Source organism: Cervus elaphus, chromosome 7 (assembly GCF_910594005.1).
Source record: "Cervus elaphus chromosome 7, mCerEla1.1, whole genome shotgun sequence".
Classification (NCBI taxonomy): Eukaryota; Metazoa; Chordata; class Mammalia; order Artiodactyla; family Cervidae; genus Cervus; species Cervus elaphus.
The window spans coordinates 36,927,930-36,943,544 of NC_057821.1; the positions used below are offsets into that span (position 1 = coordinate 36,927,930).

The 15,615-nt window shown below is 39.4% G+C and overlaps 1 protein-coding gene across 23 annotated transcripts in view; it reads right to left on the reverse strand.

Moving 5' to 3' along the window:
- Window positions 1-15,615, reverse strand: part of LOC122697542 — a 650,597-nt gene that overhangs the window by 581,806 nt on the left and 53,176 nt on the right. For 12 of the 23 annotated variants that reach the window (XR_006342094.1, XR_006342096.1, XR_006342091.1 and 9 more), the window contains one exon: window positions 7,469-7,596. The exons of the other annotated variants lie outside the window; for them this stretch is intronic. Coding sequence is in view for 6 of the 12 variants with exons in the window: in XM_043908407.1 (XP_043764342.1) it covers window positions 7,469-7,475 (7 nt within the window). In the remaining 6 variants the exon portion in view is untranslated. The remainder of the gene's footprint in view (window positions 1-7,468; window positions 7,597-15,615) is intronic. 23 annotated transcript variants of the gene reach the window in all.

Below are 15,615 nucleotides of genomic sequence, written 5' to 3' on the forward strand. Positions count from 1 at the left end.
GGCATGACAGTGTGCACTTGGTAAGGATGTGCCATTTGCAAAAAACAGCATTCACATAATGATAAGAATCCCAATTAATCCGAGAATCCAAGAAAAGATCCTGTAACCCGTAAAGGCTGAAAGATGAAAAATCGAGTCAATTACAAAAATAACCAGTGTATTTCTTCTCCAACATTTTACTAAGCCTCTACTCCATGTATTGCTTTCTGTTTAATAAAAGAAGAAAAGAAAAATATTTTCTGGATTTCCAATGTAAAAAGCCAACTTCAAAGGAGCTTTATAAGTACCATAAGGCAATACTGTCACCCAGGCAATTCCAAAGTCTTTAAACCACTCTCAGATAACTAATCTGTTATCTGGCAACCCTTATGAGAAAACATCTTTAAAGAGTCCATAAACAATCATTATCTTTAAACAGCATCTTTAAAAACTAAACTCCCTGGATAACATAGATTTGTTTTTCAGTTTAACTTCCTCAGACTCTACTTCAGAAGTCCTTCCCAACATTTTTAATTAGAAAAAAAAAAAATCTTTAAATCAAAAGCTAACAACAAAACAGGTATTACAGCAGATTCTGTAAAAATTCATGTAGGAAAAAACGGGTTTGAAATAAAATCCATGAATTCAGAGAAAAGGCAAAGAGACAATAAAAGCATACAAGTTTAAATGAGGAAAAAATCTTTACATAATCATTTACTTTTCCATTTTAATTAAACTTGAATTCCAAATGATGCTGAGTTTATTAATAATTCTTTATAAATCACTACTGAGCAGGTTCCATAGGAATTTTATGGTTTGTCAATATCAAATGGTAGAGTAATCTAAGAATTTAGTGAGTCAATAAAATAAAAGGTAATCACATGCACCCACACTGAGAAATCTGTTGCAGACTTGGGAGGAGGTGGGGGGACAGGGTTTCAAGTTGCTTTCAAGGCACCAATTAAACCAAATGCTTCAGCCCTGAATAATCCATCTGCTCCTCAATCTAGCTCATCCCCCCTCCAAACGGCCAGCTCCCTTATACACAGTACGTATTTTGAGCGATGCAATCAGACATGTTCAGAGCTGGAAAATATTCACTGATGACATGAATACTTAGACATATCAGGTAATCTAAATAAATGTTGAGTCACCGAAATTTACCATTTACGGTTTACCCCAGTAAGCTCTGTTGACTACATGCTATTTACAAGGCAGCCTCCTCTTGCAAGCTTAAAACCTCTAGCAAGACACAGTGTAAGGACCAGATTTCCAATGTCCTGAAACAAATGCCCTATTTAGGCTAAGCATAAATGAGTGACAACATGTGTACACATATGTGAAGATGTGGAGAAAAAAATTAAGAAGAAATTTCCCTGAATTCAACATGAGCGATTTGGAAATTCAGGAAGCAGTTCAAACTAGTAAAAAGCACTGCGTAAGTAAGAAGGTATCTGAACACGCAAATCTTAAAATTCTCCATATTCTTGAATAAAGTAGAACTTTAGGATGGCAGAAATCAAACGATCTGAGGATTGTAACCCAATTTTCAACAATGCAAAGCTGGGTGGTACTTTAATTTTTCTAGCAATATATTGCTTTAATATTTACAAAAAAGAAAAGCTAATCATCTCCTAATCCAAAAATCTTGATGATTGTACAGAGAAATGTTTCTGTTAAAGAAGAAAATAGCCCTGCCTGGCTCCTTCTCCTCTGAAAGTGCACTGATATTGACCTCCTCTTCTACAGAGGAGGCTTACCTGGGAGGCCAGAATTGCATCTACCGACTGTGTGACTAATTTCCACTGCAACAGCATTAATGCAAATCTGGCGACTGCAGCAGCCATTTACACTAACACCCTCTTTTACACAACTGCTATTACTTGTGCTAAAAACTCAGCTGTCACATCTACATTTTTTCTAAGATAATAATCCCTCTAGTTGAGTCACTGAAAGGCCACATCAGAACAACCAAATGTTGAGGCCCTTGAGGGTTGAATAAGCCCATTGTCTGGTTTGGAACAAGAGGTCTGTATTCATGATGAATCCAGAGTTAAAAAAAAAAAAAACTAAAGCAGAACAAATACTTAAAATTCAGAGACAAGTCAAAAAGTAGCTGAAAACTCATCCACATTTTAAAACTACCATCTCCATGTTCCATGTCATCTTCTATGATTCCATTTCAAAATAAAAATGTGGAGATGATATAAATTTATGAGGGCATTTATTTGATTTAACAAGTTGTTTTTTTCAATTTCTCCTGAACATTTACATTTTGAGAAAGTAGAATATTCTCCCTATCTTAAAAACCTTTAAAGTGAATTGGAGATTAGTCAACTTATTAAGCACTCAATTTTAAGCTTTGACTAAAGATATAAATCATAGTAAAAGAATAACACTATTTTATACTTATATCTCTCTATATGGTTTATTAAGCAGTTTCACCTAAATTACCTTCCTTAATCCTTATAACAATCCTGTGAAGTAGGAATGACTGGCCTATAATACAGATAAGAACATTGGTAATTGGTATAGAAGCTATTTGCCATGTTTTCTGATTGGCCAGCACCTTTGGAACACCGCTGATGTAGCTGGGTCATTTTTGGCTTTTTGAGGACCCATTTTCCCAAGATAGAACTTAAGAAGCTCAGTTCTCCAGCCAGCTTGCAGCTAGGCTGACTTCAGCACCACCAATCAGATTCACCCTTGCAAAACTGGTATTCACATATGACCAACTGGATGAAGGACACCGCATACTGGTGTGGATTGGATTGGATTTGCTTTTATTGGTTAAGATGGTAACAGAGGCTTCCAGCTCAGGGGGCCAACACTGGTTGCAAGTGAGTTCCCAAGTAGCACTCCTGTTGGCAGTGGTTGCAATTAAATAGATTTCCAGGCAACACGGTCAACCACAGCATCGAGTGCTCAGTTCAGAAGCACACCAGGCAACAGATTCTTCTCTGGGCCAGTTTGCTGGCATGGTTGGGACTCTGTTCCTGAAATCTGACCTATGTGCCTAATTCTTCAGCCCTCCCAAGGAGGCTCTCTCCTATGAATGTCTCAATATCCTTTCATAAGCTTCATTTCTGCTCAAAGTGCATTTTCTGTTGCTTACAATAAGGAACCCTGACTCTTCAGTGAAGTTGGCAAACATTCATTCTCTTTGGAAAGTCTTCTCCAGGCAAGCAACCTTTAAGCAGAGTCCAAAAGGATACATGAGATTCAACCAAGCAAAACTGTGGGGAAAGAGGAAAGGCAATCCAGGCAGAGAGCCTGGCAGTGTAAAGGTCCTGTGGTAGAAAAGATGACCAAGGAATCACGAATGAGATGGGGAAGAACTTGATGAAATAAAGCACGCAAGTGAGCAGAAGGCAGTGCATAAGGCATGGTAGAACTGGTCACCGGTTCCCTGCATATCAGAAAAAATTTCCTTATTAAGCCAAAATAAAAGCAGGCATAAGCAACAAACGTTCAAAGTTTTACCCTGAGAATTTTCAGAATAAGGCTAATTAGTACCCCACCTACAGAATGGGCTCTGAAACATGTAAAGATAGTTATCATCTTTTTCACATATCTTTTATTTTCCACGCTGAAACCATCCCAGCTTCTTTAACTAAGTAATATCCCAGCCATGACAATCTAGAGGTAAAAGCAATCGACCTAGACTGAGGAAACTTGGGTTTGGGCCTTGATGCTAGCCTTATTAAATGCATGATCTTAAGAAATCACTGACATTATCGGGAAAGTTGCCCACATTTATAAAATATGAAAGAATCTACTGCCCTTCAGATCTCACAGAATTATTCTAAGGATCAGATGAACCAAGAAATGTGGGAGCTCCATATAACAGTAGGTATCATTGCATGTGTGCTAAGTCACTTCAGTCGTGTCTGACTCTTTGCACCACTATGGACTGTAGCCCACCAGGCTCCTCCGACCATGAGCTTCTCCAGGAAAGAATACTGGAGTGGGTTTAGGTATTGTTAGAAGAGAATAACTGTAATGACCATACCAGTGTTCACTGTTTCTATAGTATGGTCTGCTAAAGCAGCAGTCCTCAACCTTTTTGGTACCAGACACTAGTTTCGTGAAAGACAATTTTTCCACGGACGGGGGGCGGGGGGTGGGGAGTGGTTTCTGGATGATTCATGTGCATTACATCTATTGTGCACTTTATTTCTATTATTATTACATCAGCTCCACCTCAGATTATCAAGCATTCGATCCTGGAGGTTGGGGACCACTGTCCTAAAGGATAAAGAGGAATGCCAATATGTTGAACTAATCAATAGTCTTAATGTGTCCAGAACTGTATAGACTGTAATGCTTCAAAAGCAATTTGTCACAAGGCCAAAAAAAAAAAAAAAAATTAACAATATAATGTGATGGATGTTAACTTATTGTAGTGATCATTTTGCAACATGTTATCATATTGTCAGTATCAAATTATTATGTTGTAAACCTTTAACTTAGGGACTTCCTTAGCGGTTCAGTGGTTAAGACTCTGTGCTTCCACTGCAGGAGACACGGGTTCAATCCCTGGCCAGTGAACTAAGATCCCATATATCTTGGCTCAGCCAAACAATAAAAAGATAAAAATACTTTAAACTTGTACAATGTTACAGGTTGGTTATTTCTCAAATAAATTGGGGGAAAAAATTCAGTCGTAGTCAACTTTCTAGCATGATGCTGTGTCCTTTTTTGAGCCTCCTTACTAACAAGTTTTCAATGAAAAGTCACCCATTGAGCAACACTGAACGTAAATGACCTGATAATATATAACTGGATTTCCTATGTGCCAGATACCGTGAGCGTGAAAAGTCACCTTAGTCCTGTCAGACTCTTTGCGACCCTATGGACTAAAGCCTGCCAGGCTCCTCTGATCATGGGATTCTCCAGGCAAGAATACTGAAATGGGTTGCCATGACCTTCTCCAAGAGATCTTCCCATCCCAGGGATCGAACCCTCTTCTCCTACGTCTCCAGCTTTGGCAGGCAGGTTCTTTACCACTAGTGCCACCTGGGAAACCCAGATACTGTGCTAAGGGCTAATAATTTTTTTTAATTAAAATTAAAAAATAAAAGTAGCTTGAATAATGCAAGGTTACTTTGTGATGATTTCTCTTTTTAATTCTAAACTATTTCAGGATAAGTTAATAATGAATCTTCTGGTTTTGACCTCAAATGAACTCACAATATAAAAGACACAAATAAATACACTAGCATAACACTTTATCATAAGAGGCAAACCATCCTTTTCAAAAGGACATCCTTGTCTTAGTCATCTTTGTATAATAGGGATATAGTGTCAGTCCCTAAAACATTCAGGCAAGCAATAATTTTTTGATGACTGACTGAATAAATGCAAGACGTACAAGTTGCCATATAAGAGCACAGAGTATATGAAAACGTTTTACTATAAAGTGAAAATAAATCCTTTATACATAGTAAATAAAATGATTATAAATATTAAAAATAATTACAATTCTGTTACTGTTTAATTGCTAAATCGTGTCCGACTCTTTTGCTACCCTGTGGACTGTAGCCTAGTAGGCTCCTCTGGCCACGGGATTTTCCAGGTAAGAATACTGGAGTGGGTTGGCACTTCCTTCTCAAGGTGATCTTCCTAATCCAGGGATTGAACCCAAGTCTTCTGCGATGGCAGGCATTCTTTACCTCTGAGCCACCCGGCAAGCCCAATGAAGGCTAACGTTTATGAGCATTTTTTTACACGGTCCTAGATACTATGTTTGAGCTTCCCTTGCGGCTCAGTTGGTAAAGAATCCGCCTGCAATGCAGGAGACCTGGGTTCGACCCCTGGGTTGGGAAGATCCCCTGGAGAAGAGAAAGGCTACACACTCCAGTATTCTGGCCTGGAGAATGGCATGGGCTGTATAGTCCATGAGGTCGCAAAGAGTCGGACATGACTGAGCAACTTTCACTTCACTTCATTTCAGACACTATGTTTAGTGCTTGACATGGATCAACTTAGGTAGTATCCAATGGCTGACAGTGGAAGGGAGGTCTGGGAAGATGTCACAGGAAAAGCGATGAGTTTTTAAGGCTGTCTTGGCCATCACAATTAGAACAGGGTAACGTTTATATTCTTCATCTGTATCTAGCCAAATCATTCCCCAATTTGAATGTTAAGGATAACTTGATAAATCACAAAGTAAATTCTAAGAAATGGCCAGGTATGCATTCAAATCCATGATAACCAAGTTTAAAACATTTCATTTGATTATATTTGAGTATATTTGGGACTCACAGGCTTAAAAGTATCAGAGATCTGAATAGACATTTTCCTAAAGACATACAGATGGCCAATAAATACATGAAAAGGTGATTATTAATCATCAGAAAATAAAATTTGAAACCACAAAATGCCACCTTACATCTGTCTGATGGCTATTATCAAAAAGACAAGAAATAACAAGTGCTGGGAAAGATATGGAGAAAAAGGAGCCCCGGGAATGTAAATTGGTGCAGCAACTATGGAAAAAGAATATGGATTTTATTTGAAAAATTAAAAATAGAACTGCCATATGATCCAGCAATTCTACTTCTGAATGTTTATCTAAAGAAAATGGAAACACTAATTCAAAAGATATATGCAACTCAATACTCACTGCAGTATTATTTACAGTAGCCAAGATATGGAAATAACCTAAGTGTCCATTGGTGGATGAATGGATGAAGAAAATGTGGGGGGGGGGTGTTAGCCACTCAGTCGTGTTTGACTCTCTGTGACCCCAAGGACTGTAGCCCGCCAGGCTCCTCTGCCCACAGAATTCTCCAGGCAAGAATACTGGAGTGGGTTGCCATACCCTCCTCCCGGGGTTCTTCAGGATCTAGGGGTTGAACTTGGGTTTCCTGCATTGCAGGCAGATTTTTTACCATCTGAGCCACCAGGGAAGCTTTATATACATAAAATGGAAGATTATTCAATCATTAAAGAAATCTTGCCATTTACAATGACATGAATGGATATTTATGCTAAGCGAAATAAGTCAGACAAAGACAAATACCATATGATCTCACTTATATGTGAAATCTTTAAAAAAGAAAAAGAAAACTCATAGATATAGAGAACAGATTAGTGGTTGGGAACAGACAAGTGAAGAAAATGGGTGAAGGCAGTCAAAAAGTACATTTCAGTTAAAAAATTAAATAGCTTTGGTGACTATAGTTAATAATACTGTATTGCACGTTTGAAAGCTGCTAAGTGAGTAAATCTTGAAAGCACTCATCACAAGAAAAAAAATTCAACTATGTGTGGTCATGGGTATTAACTAGATATATTGGTGTGATCATTTCACAATATATACAAATATCAAATCATTTTGCTGTACATCTGAAACTAACAGAACATTATATGTCAACTACACCTCAATAAAAAAAGAGGGGAATTTCAGAGACTTGCCCAAACTATGCCTACAACATGTGAAAATTCATCATATTCGGGAAAAAAAAAAATGCTAGTAACTTACATGACATTCCACAGCCCAGCTCAGAAGGACATTCCAAGGTATAACAACTCTCCCAATCAGACTGTGAGGAAAGCAATTCTGACCCGCAGTCAAAGATGTGGGCATAAGTTTCCAGATAGCAAAATCATCTGTAAGTTAAAAGAGAACATTCATCCAAAATGGAAGTTGAAGAGAGTATTAAGAAAAAATAGCAAGGGATTTCTCTGGTGGTCCAGTGGCTAAGACCCCACGCTGCCAGAGCAAGGCGTGCTGGTTCCCCTGCTTCGGGAACTAAGATCTCACATGCCATGTGGCACAGTCAAAAAGATTTTAAAAAATTAAAAAATAATTTGAAAAAAGAAGTGAAAGCAAGACTAAGACATGTTGGGAAGAGAAGCTGACCCAAGAGCTATTTAATTCATTAAACTGACACCCAACTATTCAAGTATTTTCAGAACCTAATTTGATTGTGCCCTGATCTTCTGTTACATTTTAATTAAGATTAGTTGAGCATATAAATGAATCTTGAGCATAATATCTTAGCGTGAACAAGACTGGAAATAATCAGAATTGGTCTATCAAAGAAGGAAAAGTGGGGAAAGGCAATCCTTGGGGAGTCTTTGATCCTCAAGGTGGGGGGACCAGAAGTTGATTAAGGTTCCTGGCAACCTAAGAGCCTATTGTACAGAGTGAAGTAAGTCAGAAAGAGAAAGACAAATATCATATATTAAGACATGTATGGATTCTAGAAAGATGGTACTGATGGACCTAGATACAGGGAGCTCAACCCAGTGCTCTGTGACAACACAGAGGGGTGGGATGGGGTGGGAGGCGGGAGGGAGGGTCAAGAGGGAGGCGACATATGTATACCTGTGGCTGATTCATGTTGATGTGTGGCAGAAACCAGCACAATATTGTAAAGCAATTATCCTCCAACAAAAAATTTAAAAAAAAAAATGAAGTCAGCTGGAAGTACTTAAGTCTTTCTTGGAAGGATGCCCAAATCATGATGAAGGCAAAGAAATGCTGCAAGTGTGAGCAGAACTCTAATGCAAACATTGTTTTCTTTCTCATTTCTAATCTGCTGTCCTCCTATTTCCGTATCCGGCTATCATGCCTTTGAACAATAAAAACCTAGTGATACGGTCTTGACTCATAATTAACTTGTTACCGAGGATATCCCTGTATTATATTTTCTCTGACTTGCGTAAAAGGTGTCATTCACCACTTTGCAATCTTTTGATTAATTTTTTCCCCTGTTTACTCAGGGTTCTTTGTATATTGTGTTTAGGTGAATGTATGTGTGTATCAGATGATTATACGTAGATACATGCACTCTAAACCAAATCTTATTCTAGAGGTTTAAGGTTAAGAAGGGGCAATATTAAGTACCGAGTCTGCACACTACTGAACTGAAATAGTTTTTTTATTGGAGTATAATTGCTTTACAATGCTGCGTTAGTTTCTTCTGTACAGTGAAGTGAATCAGCTATACATATACATATATCCCCTCCCTCTTAGACCTCCCTCCATCCCACTCATCTAGGTCATCACAGAGCACTGGGCTGAGCTCCCTGTTCTAGACAGCAGCTTCCCACTAGCTATCTGCTTTACATACGGTAATGCGTATATGTCAATCCTAATCTTTCAATTTGCCCCACTCTCCCTTTCCACTCCTGTGTCCACGTGTCGGTTCCCTACGGTTTCATCTCTATTCCTGCTCTGAAAATAGGTTCATCTGTACCATTTTTCTAGATTCCATATATATGCCTTAATATACGATATTTTTCTCTTTCAGTGTCTAGATTTGCACACTTAAAATTGTCTTCAAACTTTAAATATCTTTAATTTTCCAGGATCTCCTCCCCCTCCAAAACACCATTTTTCTACCATCAGTATGATCTTAAGCTTCACAAAAGATCTATCTGTGAGTCACTGGCTCCTTTATCTCCAAATCAACATCATTCATAGACCATTTATTTTTAAAAATAACCTGTTAATATTTATTTTATTCCTCAGTGTGAGTAGGAGAGCTAAGGTATAATATTCAGAAAACCCAAACTCAGTAATCTTCAGAGCATAGGTTTTGTCTCCTTACAATAGCTTCCTGCCAGTGGACTGCGGGGAGGCGGGGAGGGGGTGAGGACAGCCTTGGGAATTTAAATGACCGAGTCACCCAGGGAAAGCAAGCTTATTTTTAGTAAGAGGAGGAGGAGAATGCTGATTTAATTTATTTCTCTGCCTGCAAACCTACCTTGGAAAGGAAAAGCAGGAGTTGATTAATTAGATTAGCAAATCCACTAAGTTGTTTATTCTGTTGGGTGAATCAATGCTTCCCTGAATTTACTTTAGTTTTATTTTTTGCTTTCAGATCTATCTGCTAGGTAAGATGTTAAGAGCCAAAAGCCCTTCTCTCCTCCAGTTCTTGCAAATACCTTTTCATATGTTTATTTGATCCTTTTGTGATTGGAGGCAGACAGATTTCACAGTTTCACCCACTCCTCTTCCATCCCCTCAACCCCAGCTTATGGATAACACACGTATAGATGACAGAAAATCACAGATAATAGAAAATTGACTACACTGCTCTATCCTATTTTTTATGCTTTTCAGTTTTCAGCATTTCTCTTTTCCTACTGACTTTAGTTTTAAATTCTCTTTCCACCCAATATTAAAACCGAAAGGAAAATAAAGCATTTTTCCCTATTAAGGACAGTATATTTTAACATTATCAGAAAAGAATTATGAGAGCAAATTGCTTTATTTAAAAAAAAAAACAATTCTTTAATGTCTCATATTTTTGCTAGTCTTTCCTTCTTCCTTCTCTTAATGACCTGTCTTTCTTAGGAAGGCCCTTTCATCTGACTTGCCCCACAAAATTATTCTTGATTCATTTGTTACTGAGATTTACAGGAGTACAGCTGTTCAAACAAACTGCTGGCCTATGAAAGCCTGGGAAAATCAAGGAAGATCATCAAATTAACATTCTGGCTATACATTCTTTTAACAGAAGCCAGACAATTTTGATTTTTTATATTTAAAATGTATTAAAAAGAACAAGCTCTTGTAGCATTACAGACCACATGTTTCCATTTAATGACCTGGATGACATGTTCAGGAGAAAATCCTACTTATTCAGCATCAAATGTGCTTTTCTAGAAAGGATTCTTTTTTTTTTTTTTTTTAAAGAAGGTTCAAGAGAATAAGGGTTTGAGATCCTAGCAGTTGGGGACCACTAGAAATTATTTGGCTCAAAGTGACAGGCATAAAATACAAGTACTGGTGACCTGGACATGAGTGTTGGGGGGCTTCTGATAAACACCAGACACCACTGATTTTCAACCAAAGGGGGGCTTGGAAGAGCTTTTAATTCAGAAGCTGCAAAATCACCTTCTCCGAGGAAGTTTACATCACTCTAGTTCTGTGAAAAATGAAAAAGATTACAGGATCACAATCTCCCGCAAACTCATGAGGCACATGCTCCTGGCCTTGAAATTTAAACGCAGAGAGAGAAAAGTCAAAATGGGAGTGTGTTCACGCTTCTGAATTTATTCCTCTCCTCTCCCCTGCATCTGGGCATTGACTGAGCTATCAGATAATGTAAAGGTTTCCTAGATCAGTTTAACACTCTTTGAATTATACTGAAAAGAATGTCCACCCCAGTAGATAACTATTATGTTTCCTAGATCAAGAAAGAGCATCCTCTTCTTTCTCGCTGCCCAAGACTCCCACCTCCAGTCAGTCACCAAGTCTCATTTAAAATCTACCTTTCTGCTGCTATCCAAAAGTCTACAAGCAATAAATGCTGGAGAGGGTGTGGAGAAAAGGGAACCCTCTTACACTGTTGGTGGGAATGCAAACTACTATAGCCGCTATGGAGAACAGTGTGGAGATTTCTTAAAAAACTGGAGATAAAACTGCCATATGACCCAGCAATCCCACTCCTGGGCATACACACCGAGGAAACCAGATCTGAAAGAGACACGTGCACCCCAGTGTTCATCGCAGCACTGTTTATAATAGCCAGGACATGGAAGCAACCTAGATGCCCATCAGCAGATGAATGGATAAGGAAGCTGTGGTACATACACATCATGGAATATTACTCAGCCATTAAAAAGAATTCATTTGAACCAGTTCTAATGAGATGGATGAAGCGGGAGCCCATTATACAGAGTGAAGTAAGCCAGAAAGATAACATTACAGTATACTAACACATATATATGGAATTTAGAAAGATGGTAATGATAACCCTATATGCAAAACAGAAAAAGAGACACAGATGTACAGAACAGTCTCTTGGACTCTGTGGGAGAAGGCAAGGGTGGGATGTTTCGAGAGAACAGCATCGAAACATGTATATTATCTATGATGAAACAGATCACCAGCCCAGGCTGGATGCATGAGACAAGTGCTCGGGCCTGGTGCACTGGGAAGACCCAGAGGGATCGGGTAGAGAGGGAGGTGGGAGGGGGGATCGGGATGGGGAACACATGTAAATCCATGGCTGATTCATGTCAATGTATGACAAAAACCACTACATTATTATAAAGTAATTAGCCTCCAACAAATAAAAATAAATAAAATAAAATAAAATAAAATCTACCTTCCTAAATATCTCTGGACTCCAGTCAGTTTTCTGCATTCCTTCAGTCTCTCTCCCAACTTAGGGCTACTGCTATCTCCCAGTCAGATTGCCATAAAAACTTCCCAACTGGTCTGTCTTCAACTTTGCCTTACCCCATCCATTCTTTTACACCAGCTAAACTCAGCTAAACTCATCTTCCTAGGAAGCAGCTCTCCTATTGCCATGAGGATAAATTCCAGACACCTGAACGTATAGTTCAAATTGTGACTGGGCTCTGAGCAAGGTTTTAGCCCAATTTCTCTGCTTTCCATCACACTCCACAGTATAGCCTGGCTAAGCATTTTTCATTCCCCCCAAACACACACACACACACACACACACACACACACACACACTCTCAGCCTGGGCTTTTGGCACGTACTCACATTTAGTCACCAAGTTGCGTTTGACCCTCTGCGATCCTGTGTATTACAGACCACCAGGTTCCTCTTATTCATGGGATTTCCAGGCAAGAATACTGGAGTGGGTCGCCATTTCGTTCTCCAGGGGATCTTCCCAATCCAGGGATTGAACCTGAGTCTCCTGGGCTGGCAGGCAGATTCTTTACCACGGAGCCACCAGAGAAGCCTGGGCTTTGGCACATACTCCTACAATGCCTATAACATCCTCACTGTGCCATCACCTCTTCCCTCTTAAAATTTAACCTCTAAGAGTAGCACCTAGTAGGTGTTCAATAAATATTTGCTATTGGGTAAAGGAATGAGCAGGGCAACAATGCTATGAGGCATATGACAAAATGAAGTTTTTTTCAATTAAATTACTTAGACTCTGACTAGGGGGAGAAATCTAGTTATACAGGTTATACAAGTGCTGGATCTAAAGTAGTTTCCTTACCCCACCACATACAAGATGACCTAGATTCAGTATTTGATTGCTCTCTGCTGCCCCAATTTTATTTATACCACCAGCCACTACTCTCTGATGTCAGCTCCATACAAAGCCAGTTTCGAAAGGACAGTGCTGGTTACACCGTTAGTCTTACTCAGATCCCCAAGTCAAAATGCTAAAATGAGAAACAAACTTCCTCCTTATTTCTCTTCACTCTAAGCAAACAAATAAACTTTACATTCAAGAGCAACTGCCCTATGCTGAATTGTGTTTAAGTTCCCCTGGTAATTTATTGGGAGTTGTGATGAAATAGTTCCTCTGGCCAATTGCAGTCTCTATCCCCAGGAAAGAACTGAGATCTGAGTGTAGAGGTTCACTCTTAAAAATCCGGGTAGTCAGAACCGGCTTTCACCCATTCAAAAGCACTGGGACCTGCAAGAGAAAAATCCGAGCTACTCGGCGTGGGAAGCAGAATGGGTTTAAAGACGCTTCTGAAGTGCCTACACACCGCCTTTCCATCTCCTCCCAGCCACGCTTGGCTCTCCCATGCTCCGCTCCAGGTATATTGCTCAAGATCTCCATCTCTTCCTCCCTGCTTTGCTCTGGCTCTTCCTCTGCTTTGGAATGTCGCCATTCCAGTCTCATTCCTCGCCTGGTCCTCTGCCTGGCACAGTCTTCCCACCCTCAAGCAGAATCAGTTAGTCCCCACCTTGGTCCTTCCTTTCTTTACTCTCTCAAGCCGCTTAACACAGTCGATATGGCAATTACGACTCATGTATCTGTCTCCCCTACTAAGTTGAGAGCTGAATATAAGCAGATGCCTCATCTTACTCGTATTGAGATCCTTGGTATTTAAATAATACCTAGCACATGGTAGTCAATGTATGGTAATTTAATGAATGAACCTGCTTCGTCCCTGCCCACAGCTGAGGCCAAACAACAAACTTACCAGAATCTGACAGCAAGTCCATCCATTGTGGTTCTACAGCACCAAGAGCGACAGAAAACCAAACATGCAAGGACTACAGCTGAACCTGCTATGCAGACGTGGGTAACTTACAAGACTAATTGTCATAATGGCAAGCAAACAGCTTCGTCTCTGACAACACAACCTTGAATTACTGTTCCAACCTAATTAGCAGTTGGAGACAATTCAAAAGGGAATGTTTAGAGATTTTAAGTGACACTAACTGGCCTTCTTAATATTTGCTCAGCAACTATTTGCTGAACACCGGCAATGTGCTTGGCTTGCTTTATTAGGAAAAGGACTACCAAGTGGTATTTGAAAAGATCCCTGACCTTAATTTGAGAGGTTCTCAGTCTGGTAAATGAACCAAGGCAATCATAAGGCATTACTTATAGATGTTATGTAAGTGGTATAAATAAGAGACTATTGCAACTGATCATTACGGGAAGATGAAGACAAGATTTGGGTTTTATGGCCTTTTATTGTGTATCGCTGGTAGGATGGTGTGTGTTGTCACTAAGTCATGTCCAACTCTGCATCTCCATGGACTGTAGCCTGCCAGGCTCCTCTGTCCATGGAATTCTGCAGGCAAGAATCCTGGAGTGAGTAGCCATTCCTTTCTCCAGGGGATCTTCCATACCCAGGGATCAAACCCAGGTCTCCTGCATTACAGGCAAATTCTTTACCTCAGGGAAGCCCAGGATAGTAAATGTGGTCTAAGATTTTGACTGCTTTTGGGTGAATATTTGCACAATTTGCTGAGTACAGTTCTCACCAGAGCAATTCGGGAGCTGGAGAGTAAAGGTGCATCTAGCATGAGAAAAAGGAGGACAGGGAGACCTCTTCTAAGTTTTTCTCCCATACTAAGTGGTTTATCACCCCAGTGCCTTGAGAGAAAAGTGTTAAATCCAATAGGCTTTCGGATGAAACTCTGACCCGAAACGCATCACCTCCCAAAAGACATCCAATGAGGACTGGTCTTTTCTACTCCCAGAACTACTCAGTCACATACAGGAGCTCCCTGAACATATATCACAGGGCCAAGGTCCCTGCCTTCCAGGATCCCATCTCAGAGTCTAATGTGACTGGAAATACTGACTTTTGTCTTGATAAAATTTATTACTGGAAACCCTCAGGTTGAGTATATGTTCCAATTTTTTTTAAGGGAAAACTAAGTCATTACTTATAATTTCTAATATTACTCTAGTCTCATTTCTCACCATCCATCATCCCCAGGATACACACTCTCAAAGTCACGTTCTTTCTCTACCACACTCTGTATCTCTACCACACTCTGTAAGTGTGGCTTAGAGTACATTCACTTGAAATCTAGAAATCTCCTACTCTCTTATACAATTGCAAAGGTCCACCTTTTCCCAGGGACCACAGAAATAGCCAGTGCCCAAAATCAAGTGTATTCAAAATGACTTTTGATATTTCAGAACAAAGGATCCATAGCCAAGAGTTCAGGGCTGAATTCACCATTTGAAATTGTATGAGAAAACCTTATGTGCATGTGAATATATGGATTTTTTCTTGGGGCTAGTTTCCACTGCTTTTAAGAAATTCTCATAGGGGCCTGAGACACACATACACACTCCTAAAAACATGATATTCTGCTAGTTTCAGTAAAGAAAATATATTTTGTATACAAATACAACATAACTTCCATTTGTCTACTGAAAAGTGTCAACATCTTTTCCCAAGCCTTTTCATATGAAATAT